The 13991-nt window shown below is 42.3% G+C and overlaps 1 protein-coding gene across 2 annotated transcripts in view; it reads left to right on the plus strand.

Moving 5' to 3' along the window:
- Positions 1–11323, plus strand: part of odad2 (outer dynein arm docking complex subunit 2) — a 35580-nt gene extending 24257 nt beyond the window's left edge. The window contains exons 18-21 of one of the 2 annotated variants that reach the window (XM_028005841.1): positions 1211–1325; positions 4502–4690; positions 4867–5088; positions 9440–11323. In XM_028005841.1, the coding sequence (XP_027861642.1) occupies positions 1211–1325; positions 4502–4690; positions 4867–5088; positions 9440–9550 (637 nt within the window). In that variant the 3' untranslated portion in view covers positions 9551–11323. The remainder of the gene's footprint in view (positions 1–1210; positions 1326–4501; positions 4691–4866; positions 5089–9439) is intronic. The other variant, XM_028005840.1, reaches the window with a different exon arrangement.
- Positions 11324–13991: the final 2668 nt, after the last annotated feature.

Consider the following 13991-nt stretch of genomic DNA (forward strand, 5'->3'; position numbering starts at 1 on the left):
GATTACCAGTTTTAGATGATTTATTGCTGATGATGTGTGATAAAACCCAATCAGCTGCATCATGTTTGTCCCTGCTGGACATCATTTTACCAACAAAGTTTCTGTTATCAGATCAGACCTTCTGCTGGTCACCACAGTTCTTCTCTCATCATGATCCTGAATCAGGTCGTCCAGAGCTCATGAGAGCTGCATGATCACTTCCCAGTTTCCCATCAGATCCTCCTGTTTGTTTTCATTCTTCACCAGTAGGCAGTGTGTGGTTAATGACATCACACTTCCTCCAATGAGTCCAGGGGAAGAACAAGAGTGAAGACGGATTTTTAATGCCTTCAAGGTCTGTGGTCTCCCCTCTAATCCGTCACTGTCAGCTGCAGCTTCATTGTAATCTGTTTCCTAGCTGCACCATGGGAAGATGGAGCCGTTTTGGAGGATGATATGAAGCTTCACTTTAGTTTTTGGTCCTGGACTGAAGAGGCCCTGCAGACTGGAGTCTGATGTTCTGATCCCTCTGGACTGATTTCTGTGCAGAAGGAAGACAGATGGAGCAGAGGACGTCCCTGATGAGCGTCCGCTCATTGGAGTCATGAAGACACTGTGATTAGGGAGTGTTTAGGTCATTATGACAGCATCAGTGTGGGCTTTGTTAGTTGAAGCACACATGGGGAACACGTTCCATGTTTTTATAGCAGACAATGGAGGGTCTGTGGTGGAAATCTTTGACCTCTCAGAGGCAACTCCAGTTTGAAACCAGTCATGTAAATGAGATGAAATCAAACTGCTGCTTCAGAAAACTTCACTTAGACTTTCTGAAATACGGAGCCACCTGTCTCTGGTTCTGTTTGTCTTGGGAAGGAGTCAAACAGAACTCCTTTCCAAGTCAGGAAAGGAGTTTCCCATGTTGGCCAAAACATGAAGTCAAAGTTTGTCAGCATCTATTTATAAATCCATGTAGGAAGAACTAGATCCAGATGTGTGCTGGTTGACCTCTGACCTGAGCTTTTCTGAGATTCTTGTGGAAAATGAGTTGAGAGTGGGTGGTACACAGACCCTGCAAAAGAGCTAAGTGTGAATAAAAAGTGCTGAAATCAATTTCTGCTTCCATGCTGTTTAGTTATAGTCATTGTTAAATCTGCTTCTGGTCGGCCTGATGGAGCCAAATCTTCACGTTGATTTGATTCTGCAATGAAACGATTCTCTGTGTTTCCCTCAGAATCATTGACCAGCTTGATGGAGTCCGCCTGGTTTGGTCACTACTAAAGAATCCCAATGCAGAAGTTCAGGCTAGTGCTGCATGGGCCATTTGTCCGTGCATCGAGAATGCAAAGGTAAAGTAAAGATTCAATTTTTTAGTTCTGGGAGACATAAAGTTCATCATTGTTTCTCAGAGCAGAGTGTTTGCCTCTTAAACACACATTTATCAATCAGAGATTTTCACATTAAAAGGTCGTCTCAGTCAGAAAGCAGAAGCTTGTTTCTGTCACCCAGTTTGTCTCTCAAGCTGCTGCTTCTGCTGGGAGGTCAGCAGAGGCAGGGCTGTGTCAGCAGAGGCTTACATGAACCCTGGGCTAATATGAAGCAGAGGAGCTTCCTTGGCACACTGGGATTGATGAAGTGAGGAACAGACTGAGAGAAAGATTGTAATATCCTGTGGGTCTGATTTCCTTCCTGAAAATCTTCCCTCAACATGCTGAGAGATGGTGGACCATGCAGCTTCTGTGAAGCCACTTCTCCAATAAAAACACTTTGAAACTGGAACAACTACATGACCATAAATACTGCTTATATCATTTTAGCTGCTACTATGTTTACTTCAACATTAAGAGCTTTTGTTGGTCGATTTTCTGTCATGAAAACAGAAGATCTTACCTGCATTTAGACATCACTATAACTGACATTAACGCTGCATGTTATAATACATCTGTGTCTACAATATAAACTCCAAACCATCTGCTGGAACATAATTTGTCAGACATTAGCTCAGTTTAGATGGAGCTGTTTTGTTACATCAGAAGTGAAATCATAAAAATGTTGAGACATTCAATCAGAACAGACCGATCCGACCCCGCTCAGTCAGTATCAATAATCATAAACACATTAGCAGGATTATGGTTTTACTCTTCTCTTCTCAACAACAGCTGTTATTTAGACATCTGCATTCCAGTTTTGATGAAGCTTCACAAAGGCAGTTTCTTGGTGTTTTTATGGGACGGGGCAGTGATGAGCTGAACCCGATTCAACTGCTTTACTGCCGTCTTTGTTTGGATGAAAACCCAAAATGTTTGAGTTGGCAGATCGGTTGTAAATTTATGACAGAACAGTGGTATAAATGCAGTGATGTTGCTGCTCTGCAGACACGGATATTTACAGGAGCTACACTAACTGTCTGTAGGTTATTAACTGGAGCTGATTTTATTCAGTAAAATGAGCCAAACTACAGAGCAGCAGGTCCTTCCAATCAAGTAAACGGACCCCTCTCAGTTCCACATGATGAGGTGTGTCATTAATCTGCCTGGTTGTAGAAGCACATTTAGATGATTGGTTGATTTTTCCTTTGCATGTGAGCAGTGAAAGTCCTAGAAGTCTGATTGGTCCAGAGAAGAGCCTCAGAGCGTTCTTCTGAGCTCAGCTTCATATCAAACACAACAGATAATGTGTTTTCTATTTCATTTCATCCTGAGGGGGAGGTTAGTAACAAATGTATTTCCAAGTGCAGCCTCTTAATGCAGCAGCCTTAAGAACTGGGGGCCCGTCTGGGGCATGAAAGGGATTCTGGGTAGTCTGTGGCAGCTGGTGGCTTGAGAGAGCTTCCTCTGTCGCAGGGACTCCCAGCCAGCCATCATCAGTATTCCTGAGGAAAAGCTTCCTGTGTGTCGGGGGCTCTGTGGCCTTGGCAGCTCCCTCACTGGCCTGCACTGTGCACACGCCTCATCCTCTGGCATGGAATCACAGGGCCCATACACTGCACTGACTCCTGATCCCAGCTCTGAGCTCCCTGCTGGAGGGGAGAACACTGAAGTACATCCAGTGCTTGATTTAACCAGAAAACTTAAGAAAATCAATAGATTTTTCTGGTTCCTACAGAACCATGTATCAGCTCCTGACATGTGGATGATGTTGAAACAGACTGAGCTGCAGCAGACTTAGTGATTTTCATCCAGTTGCCCATAATTATTGCATTGAACGAAATTTCAGCTGCATTTTCAAAGTCCTGAATATTACACACTGAGCCACATTCATGTTTTATTCTGTGGCAATGATATGGTACATTGGCTTTTTAAATAGTGGCCCGATGCTGATATGACAGAGTATTAGAGCCATACTAGGGAAAAATCAAATAAAAATACAAAACAGTCACTTTGAAAATAGTCACAATATTAAAGTATATCTTTCACTTTAAAGACATGTTGAAGTCTTTGTATTGTAACAAGTCTGAAATTTACATTTTTGTGACAAAAATGGCTCGTTTTTCAAAATAAAAGGTATTAGTACCTCCTCTACCTAGCCTGCTTACTGCTCCACTTGAAAATAGCCCCTAGTGATCAACCGCTAATGACGTAGACAGAGGAGAACATTCTGGATGGTGCAGCTAAAAACATTGAATAAAACCTTAAGGAGGTGACCAATTTCAAGCATTACATTGGCTGTATGTTTAAGATTGAAGGCTCACATGTGAACCAGAAGTCAGGACTATTGACAACATAGTAATCAGAGATCACTTTAAATCGTAGAAGAGAAAATATTGGAATGGAAAACATGTACACAGACCTGGAAATGCTAACTGCAGTGCTAACAAAGAGAATTTTGCAACTATAGCTTTACATTTACAGATCTTTAGATCTTTTCATTGGAATATATCTACCAAGATAAGATAGATAAATAATAAGCATATATACAATTAGGCTAAGAAATATTGGAAAATTGAATAACTCTGTCCACCGACCCTCTTCCAGGTCAAAGCTGGGACTCTGGTTTTGTTGTTGTTTTTTCTTTTTCTGTTGTGCTTGTCCCTTGCCATGTCCAGAGCAATTGCAGTTTGAACATCCGCACATAAACATGTTTTAACCACACCTGAGCAAACAAAACCTCTGAGTTCAGCTATCAGACTGCAGTTGTTAGGGTCCGTTCTCCTCCAGTTACGTCACGTAAACCACATGGTTTTTTTTAGGAATGCTTTTTGGTTGATTTAACACTTTAAAACATTTGCTAGCTAATTAGAGACTAAATACAGCAACAAGGTTTCAACCATTTAAAATAACCTTAAACACTTTAAGAGAATAAAGTCGTAGTATTACAACTTTATTCACAGTAATAACGGAAAGGTCAACAACCCAAACAAACTACAGAATAGGGTTGGGCTGATTCCAGTTCTTCATCCAGACTTCCTAAATGTGGTCAACTTAGCCTGCCCTCCTCTCCTTTTCCACATCACTGTCCCTCCTTTCATCGTTTTCTGTGTTGACCTTCACTGAGCAGCAGCTACTGTGTGTCTCTGTGACTGCAGGACGCCGGGGAAATGGTTCTCTTCCTGATCGGTGGACTGAAGCTGATCATTCAGTTACTGAAGTCACCAAGCAACGAGGTGCTGACAAGCATTTGTGCCGTCATTGCCAAGCTAGCCAAAGACAAGGAGATCCTGGGCGTCCTCTCTGACCGCGGGGTTGTCCCTCTGCTGGCCGGGCTGACTAACACAGTAAGAACATGTCGCTACTGACAACAAAGCAGCTTTTACTGTCTGAATACTGGGATTCTGTCTGGTTTACAGTCAGGTTGAAGTTTAGTTGGTGTTTTCCTTGCAGTTTCTTCAAATATCAGCTGATCCGGAGGATGTTGTTGGTCAAGAATTTCTTCCTGTTCTCCTCTCTGCAGACTGATGACAGACTCCGCTGCCACCTGGCCGAGGCCATCGGCCACTGCTGCATGTGGAGCTCCAATAGGGCATGCTTTGGTGACCATGGAGCCGTTGGCCTTCTGGTTTCTTACCTGGAGTCGAACGACAATTTGCTCCTCCTTAACACAACCATGGCCCTGTACCAACTGTCCAAAGACCCCAACAACATCATCACCATGCATGAGGAAGGAGTCGTTGAGGTCAGTTGGGCTTCCTCTTTGACTGGATACCTGCGTCTTCATTAAGTCCTAATTTGTTGCTCATTTCCAGGTTCGAGTCTGTTTCACAGCTTTGAGGCTAATTTTAGCATAGCTGCATTGAGGAAAATGTGCTTTAGTCTCCTGCCGCCCTTGTTTCAGTGATGTGTGAAAAACACAGAGTGATAAACTTTGAGAGGCTGAGACTATTTTCAGAGCCTTTGACCGATGGAGCAGAAACAGTCGGTGAAAACAAGTCTCCACTTTCCAGCCATCATGGGAATTGAGAAAAGCAAACAGCTCAGTGTGTGCAAAGTGCCAACCCTACACTGGACCCTAGATGCCATTGCAGCACAAGGCAAAGGACTGTAGCTGGGGGCAACTGTTGCTAAGGGTTGTTGCTTTACCTCAGGGCAGAATGCAGCAGCAATATGTTTCAGACCAAGGACTGATGGAGAAACGGCTGAGAGTTGAAACACATCCATGGTTCTGTTTATTTTCCTCACAGTTGGTTAGTATCAGATTCCCTGTTCAGAGGAGCTGAGATGAAGTTCAATCTGACCAATCAGGCGATCTGTGTTGTGTTTCCATGTCTGACATTCAGATAAACTGCTGAGCTGCTGCAGCTACAGGGTCTTTGGTGATTAAGCTCTGTAAAGTCCAAAAATACCTCATGGTGAAGTGTTGCAACTCTGAGCTGCAACACTAATAACAAGCACACACACACTAAAAAGAAGGAGTGTTTCACACACTAATATACACACATAAAGAAATGGTCCAGTTTTTGTTGCGGCTCAAACTCTAAACACATTTGATTTCAGCAGCTTTTGTAAACTGGGTTGAACTCTGAGAACAGCTGAGGTTCAGTTCAGCTGAACCATCATGGCTGCTGCTTCTGAGTTCAAGTAAACCAGTTCAATGAACATGGGAACATCTGGCTTCAGCTGCAGAACCAGCTCCGAGTTTAGAGTCCAGTTGGTACTGGGAGATCGTTTCACACACTTGTGGTCACAGATGGATTTTTATGTGGTAGTTTTTCTGTAAAACCTCATTTAATGAAAGGATCAGACAGCAAGGTTTTACCAACATGGACATTTTATCCTTCATAACAAGACTTCAGTCACAGCATCGTCTTAACGTTCAATCTATTTTACTGTGAGACACAAATAGAGTGTGAGGAGTTGAGCAGGAAAATACAGAAGTAGCTCCTGGTTGGAAGACATGATGGCCCCAATGAAAAGTCTGGTGGATGTAACCTGTCTGAGTCCAGAGGAAACACACTGTGTGGGAGCTTGTCCGTCTCCACAGCTGAGTGTGTTGCTCTAACTCTGGACTTCATGATTTAGTGAGATCATATTTTTTTCTTCTCCTGTTGGATAAAAAATGAAAACAACCAGAAATGATGGAGCTGCTTCTCTCAGGGGAAATGCACTCCAACCAAAACACCAAACGCCTCTCGGTTTGATCTAATGTTTGCTCTCAGCATCTCCCACTTTCCTCTGGATGAGCCTCGTTTTGTGTTGTGTATCAAATCAAGCTGCCTTCCTCCTGGCCTGTATGTTGCCTCCAAAGTTCAGGGAATTGTTTGCTGAAGCCATACATCCATTCAGACGGATTCAGACAGCTGCTTGTGTTAAACAGCCTCTTTCATAAGCAAAGCTTTGTGAAGGAAATTGCTGAAAATTACTAAATGCAAACCGTAATTATTGGTAATTTGCAGCTGAATGTTTTCCAGAATGCAGCCTTTGCCAGGTCCTGGTGTGTATTTTAGGATTTTACTAATCTAAATGAGAAAAACATTTGCTCTTTAGTTGCTCTGAGTTCCCCTCTCACCCTGGCACGGTGTGTTTTCATCTGATTCTTCTCTCATGTTTTGTTCTTCTGGAGATTTGATAAAATGAGCCTAAAGAGGAACCAGGAGTACCTGGAGATTCAGCCTCACAGGTTTTCTTTTAGTTTGTAGAGAATCTATTTTCAGCTTGTGGTTGTGCTGAGCAGATGATACAGGAGCTGTGGCTACAGCTTTACTAGGACCATCATAATTTAAATCCAACGTCTCAGAGCCTTTGACTGAAGCTTCTGTCCCTCTTGTTGTTCAGCTCTAACAGACTCTGGGTTCAACCTGAAACTTTTCCTCCTTTTCCTCTTTGGAGACCCAGAAAAAGCAGCTCAGCATCTGTGGCTGACTGGAGGCTGCAGGGAATGTTGTTTACCTGGACTTCTGCACCAAGTTCCCCTCGACCCGGCTGAACACAGCCGTCTGTCTGTCCTGTTTGCCTCCACAGTTGAGTGTAAAACATGGGGAAGCTGGGAAGGGAAACTCCCTGGACTCACTGGAAACATCTTCAGAACTCCTGCTGCAGTTTTCAAACGCTAAGCAAGTGTTGATGTTCCTTCAGTCAGGGAATGTCTAATAAGTGCTGGATTATATTCCCAGAGATCCCAGCTGGGAGGGAGAGATGGAGCTGGAAGAAAGGCTGCAAAGAGAGACGTGCTTATCTTAGCCTAGCTTTGCTCTTCAGGAGACCTTATTTGGCCCCGTCTGAATAACACGCCACCAGGCTGGCAAATAAAGCAACCCTGGCACTTCTCAGGCATCCTGCTTTTCACTAAAGAGCCTTGTTTAGGGAGCTGCATGTTTTCTGGAGCTGCTGGAGGGAAATGTGCTGCTGGAGCTCTGATGAATGGAATAATAATCCTGCTAAATGTGTCATAAATAATTCTCATCTGGAGTTTACAAAGGGACCATGTTTGGTTCTGTCTGTTGTCTTGAGTTGCTCTTGAGGAACAGGGATGTGACGGTAGCTTTTGGTAAAGTTTTGGTATTAAAAGGAAGCGATTGTTTTTGATCACATAAAAACAGATGGATTTTATTAAACTGCATTGGAAACACATTTTTCACATCACGAGTCATATGATCAACAACCAGATGTCCAATCTTTCTGGCACAAACCACGAAAACAACAAGAAGGAGTTGGAGTGAAAAAAAAAAGAAATCATGATTCATCATGTTTTCTTCATTGTGTTAACATATTAGCTTCTAAAGATTTTCTGGGGCTCAAATTTATTACAATAAAATGCCCCCAAAACAGAAAAACAAAATCAACTGGGAACAAACCAGACATAAACATTTACACATATTTTGTTTTCAAACTCCATTGAAGTTTATTTCACACTTCAGGTTGCAACAAAACAAACTACAAACCATCTTTACAGTGAATCACTTTTGTGTAACTTTATATTTATTTTTTATTTTTATTCATCCATAATGCTTCACATGTTCCCCTGTAATGGCACTGCGCCCCCTACAGGGAACCACTGTTAACAATTAATCTGTATTTTTTTGATTGCATTTCTTATTTAGTGGAAACAACGCAATTCAAAATTCTGTTGTTTCAATATTAGTGAAATATAGCCAAAGTTTTGTGCACATTTTTAAAGGAAACACAGCCAGTGTTGACTGAAACCAGGAGAAATGTTGAACCTTCGCTGTTTTTCCCAGAAGTTTTTCCCAGAATCTTGTTTCCTTCCCTGAAGAAAAATCCTCGATGTCTGGAGCCTGAAAGAGCCTCAGACGTCTCAGCTGGTTTTTTATCAGGGCCTTGTTGTGTTTAGGAGGAGGAAGTCCTCAGTTCTCACCTCAGGGTTGTAATGTTTGACTATCCAGAATAATCAAACATGCAGCTTGAGGAACCTCAGCAGAACGTCATTGTGATTTGACCACACAGCCCACACTGACCAGGTTTACCATGTTTATGCACAGATATACTTTGATTTTGGTTCCACTACTTCTGGCTGCAGACTTGAAGCAGGAATTTCAGAGAAGAAACTGGAAGAAAAGTTGAGGCCAAAATCACCTGCTGCTCAGTGGTGTTTCATTTAGTCTGGGTTTTTCTGCTTCCTCCACATCATTAGCAGTTCATTAAAGCAAGTTTTATTTTGTCAAAAATAAACTTCCAAAGCTGGTGATTTCTGTAAAGCCCAAAGTTTCTGTTCCGCAATGAAATCTAACCAGATCCATTACACAAGCCGCTAACAGGGATAGAGCTTGACCTTTGGAGCAGCAGAAAAGCTGTCGACTTCTGTGGCTCCTGCGCAGGGTTTTAACGTCCAGCTGCTCTGCACCACTTTCATCTGGACAAAACTGCAGAGGTGTGTGTGCAGGCAGCTGGAAGCCCTCTGCTGAGGCTTGCATTGGAGAGTGGATGTTCTGCCGTTTCTGGTCGGTGGCAGCAGTGAGAAGATGACACTAAATGTTCTCAAACACATTTGCGTATGGTCCATTTCTTTTCAAAGTTGACTTTGTCCACTGTGCTTTTCCTTCCAGTAACTTCTGTCCTTTCCACTCCCACAGCCACTGGTCAAGCTCATAGCTTCTGGTACCGACGAGATCCAGGAGTTTGCTGCTGGATGTGTGCGCAACATCCGTCTGCTGGTGTTGGCCAATCAGAGGGCTATTTATTGAAACGAGAGCAGCTGATCTCAGCTGAAGCCCTGGAAATCCACCAGAGACTGTAGAAAAGGTATGAGGGTGGTGAGCAGGACGTGATGAGTCCAGATGGCCCAAATGTCAGGAATCAACAAAGGACATGATGCAGATAAAAAAGTGAATAAAGTAAAGGACTTTTTGAAAGAATTATTTGGAATCTTGTCAAGTTCATCTGAGCAAAATCAACATTACTGACCTTATCATGTGTCCCTTAGAAAGCTAACTACAGACTGTTTTGAAGGGGAAATATGATGTAAAATCGACTTTTCTGAGCTTCATGTTATGCTATTTCCTTATCAAAGTGTTGCCTTGATTCTTTCATGCATATTTGAGAAATCCTTTAATCTCCCGTGGCAACCAATCAGCTGTGCGGATCATCTGGCTGGACCTAGCCCCGCCTTCGAGGCGCAGCTCCTTCTCAGAGCTGCAGTTTCCAAGCTTCCCAGTTTCTGCCTAACAGCACCATTCCTCTGTGAGTTCCCTTCAGCTCCTCCAGACTAGCCAGCAGCAATTAGCAAGGACCTGATGGAACTGCATATCTACTGAAGTTATTACACCAGCTACTTCCGACTCCCCTTATGAATGTATGTGTGTGTATGTATATATAAACAACTGAGGTTAACATAGAAACTTGATTGTGCTGCAAAATGGCACCATGTGCCTGAGAAATACATAATAATAACCCTTTAAATGTTTCTTTGACAAAAGAGGAAACGTTGCAAAAAGCTGCACAAGTGTTTCAGATCTGCTCTATTAGATAATCTGAGAGGAAACAAATGAAAAGTTTGATCTGTGTTGATGAGAGAACATTTATTTGTCCTCTTGCTTCTGTTTACCTGGAAACTTTCATCTTGAGCTTCTTGTTTCTGTCAATGACATCATCACAAGTTCATCCAAACAAACCCTTCTCTTGCTCTCCTTCAGTCTGGAAGCTATGATGATCAAAATAAAGATTATTTTTGATGCTTCTTTTGCCAAATGTGTTTTAAAAGTGAAACACTTTGGAGCCCCCGTCTCTGCTTTTGTTAAGTGATTCAGAGGAGACCACAATATTTAAACAGCCACATCTGCTTCTGGGAGCTCAGTCTGCTGCAGTAGTTTATATCCATGTGTACTTATATGAACAGACCCAAAGCTTCAATGCAGCGTTTAGAGAAATGCAAGAAAACACTTTGGTTCTGTTGAACACACTGAGTCTGTACAAACACTTTCTAAATAGCATTTTTATTCCATTCCATTTTTAGTTTCAACATTTATTAGAAACGGTCAAATCTATTTTAGAAAGCAGCTCATTTTTTCTGTCAGTAAAATTTAAACTCCTTTTGGTTTTCTGGAATCATCTTTACACACTTCTAATGCTTTCAGTCAGCAGCAGCTACAAAAAATCCCAGTGAGTTAGAGAACAGAAAAGTTGCTCAGCTTTTTTCTTAAACTTGTTCTTTTTGTTCCTGTTGCAGATTCCTTCACTAATTTCATCTCTTTCTGTTCTTCCAGCTTACAGACATTATATCTCTTGGGATGTGTGAGTGGTTATCATTGCTGCTGATCTGGGCTCGTCTTCTGGTTCTGTTTATTAGAAACTGTCTGGGTCGGGCTCCACAGGCCCTCCATAGCAAACTGTTGGCTTCAATCATGGATCCTCCTCTGCTGTCCTGGACCCACTGAGCTCCGAGATGCTGGGCTCTCCACCTCAGTCGCTGCCACAAAGTCTAAAGGGATTTTCATCAATATCTGCTGCATGCAAGAACAGAAAATTAGTAAAACATAGAAAATATGTGTCTGGAGATCTTCATCGCTCTTTGATGTCTAAGCAGCAGCAGCTGCTTGCTGGGGTCACTGGAAGAGCATGATGAGGGAAGAGTGGCTGAGATCGCTGGTTACATGTGAAGATGGAACTTCACATGAAACAACACAAACTGGTGAAGACAGAAACTCGGAGGGAAAAATCACAGAATCAATAGAACAAGATGGATGGTTACTGCTACTTGAACTGTTGTCAGGAAAAAGTCTTAAAGATTTTTCAACTCTGAACAACGTGACTCCACCATGTGGAGCTAAAATGTGGCGTTTACCTGGAAACAAAGCAGCTAGCTTGACGCTCAGGGTACATCAGCTCTGGAGAAGCTGGTTCTGTTATGATGTTCTAGGTTCTGATTCATCAGACTGTCCAATGTCTGCTAAACACCCTGAGGTAGAAATAGCAACATATGACATCACACTGTCATACTTAATGTGGCCCAATAGCTCAGCTTCTGTTTGCCATCAGGATGAATTATGGACAAAACAACCAGTCAGATGAAATACAGCAGAAAGAAATGATGGAATCACTCAGTGATGAATAAAGACTGATGATCCCCACGAGACGTCTGTCAGCTCAAAGGATTTTAAATCACAACTTCAGGAAGGATTTGCACCAAGAACATGTTGGTTGTTTCCAGTCAGCTTGTAAAACTGAAAACACACAAAGACTAAAGAAGACGACAGAAAACTGTCAACACCGTGATTTGGAAGTTGGACATGTACAACAAAAAAACATAAAAACCAAATGGAAGAAACAAGAAACAGTTTGTAACTGAACTGTAATAAACCAGCTGAAGGAAAGTCAGACAGAAACATTCAGATGCTCTAGTGTGACCTGAAATGTGCCGTTCACATTCAACCACTTTTAAATATGGTTGAATTAACATCACTCCCAAAACGCTTGTATGTCAGATGATGGTTCCACGACGACATCACTGTCCTCATGATGGTTAAGACGTCATTTCTGCACAGAAGAGTCGGCCAAAATTCGTCACTGCTGATTATAAAGACTCGTTGCCTGTTATCACAAACACTTAATACCAGTTGTTGCTGCAAATGGTGGCAAAACTAGTTATAAGGTTAAGAAGGCAATTATTTGTCCCATCGGTCCAGGGTGGGTTGGACAGCTCTCCTGTTAGTGAATGAAATCATTAACTGAAAACTGTTTTTTGTATTTACTCAGGTCATCTTTATCCTTTACTAACATTAGTTTGATCTAAATGATTTAAGAGGGACACAAAGCAAAAACTCATCTGGGAGGAAGCAAGTACTTTTTCACAGCACTTTGTTAAAGCATGGAGAAAGTTTAAACCACACAGTCCATCAAATGAATAAAGAAATGGAATAATTGGCTTTAGAAACTAGTTTATAATAAAACAATAACTCAGCATATAGTTCCCAGAACAGTATTTAGGAGGCATGTCTGTCCTGCATGTCCCTGAAGCTGAAACGTGTGCAGCTCTGAGGTCAGGCTGAGAGGAAGCAGCAGAACTTTTCAAGGAACTCAGGCTGGTTTGTCATGAAGCCGCAGTTCAGAGTTTTAGTTTTGCCACAAGCCCTCTGAGAAGAGAAGTGTCTGCGTTCTTTGGGACATTAAAGGTTCGGTCTCTGTTCTCTGGGGCAGCAATTATGTCCAACTCTGACCTTCCATGTCCAGGGATCCAACACTTTTTAAATAGTTGTCAAGTGGAGGGTAAAGCATATGGATAACCCTGATGGCAGTTCTTCTGTTTTCAGGGACCATGGAAAGTGTCTCACCACTGGCCCAACCTTCACCTCGTCTCCAGACTCCAGTCCGTTGTTCACATGGCTACTGTGAGGAGAGTTTCCAGATGTCCAGAACTTTTTTTTGTTGTTACCACCACACAGTCCTCCCTTGTCATTTTTTCTTTTTTTGATTGGGATATGTTCAGTTGTATTAAAATGGAACTGCTCATTTAAAGTTGCTCAGAAATCCCACATATCCCCTGGGCTCTGCTGCAACATTCACTAAACAATCTAATAAACAGTAAAAGTTCTAAATATTAGAAGTGGTTTTTCCATCCCCTCCAAGGCACATTTTCTAATAAAAAAAAAAAGTATGGTTAACTTGTTATTCTCCCATCATAAATCTGTGTCCTCTCAGAACTCCAGACAAAGGACCAGACTCTCTGCTAGCTGAGGCCTGAACACAGCTTCTGTTCTCAATCAAAAATGAGTTTTTCTGCCATCCCAGCAGGGTCACAGAATCGGGGTGAACTTTGTCAAGCCATATTTCCTCAGGCCTGGCTCACTCACTACAATACAGCTATCAGTCTCTAGATTTTACCCACAGTCATGACCTTGAAGGTGGCCTAGCATTATTCACACAAAACCCCTGGCTCACCCAAATCCAGAACCCTGGCCACCACACGAACCATGGTACCCACACTTAATCACTACTTGGTTAAACTCTGGTGAACACGGGAGGAAAAGGTTCTGTTTCCATGAGGATCCTGAGCAGGGAGACGATCTTTGCTTTCTGTATTTCTCACCCAAAACTCTTCAGCGTGTTTGTCAGCTCTAAGATCGTGAGATACGTCGAGTACGGTTTCCAGCTTTGAGATGATGCTCTGATGAAAATCTTTTTTTTTTTTTC

The sequence above is a fragment of the Xiphophorus couchianus genome, chromosome 21 (genome assembly GCF_001444195.1).
Source record: "Xiphophorus couchianus chromosome 21, X_couchianus-1.0, whole genome shotgun sequence".
NCBI lineage: Eukaryota > Metazoa > Chordata > Actinopteri > Cyprinodontiformes > Poeciliidae > Xiphophorus > Xiphophorus couchianus.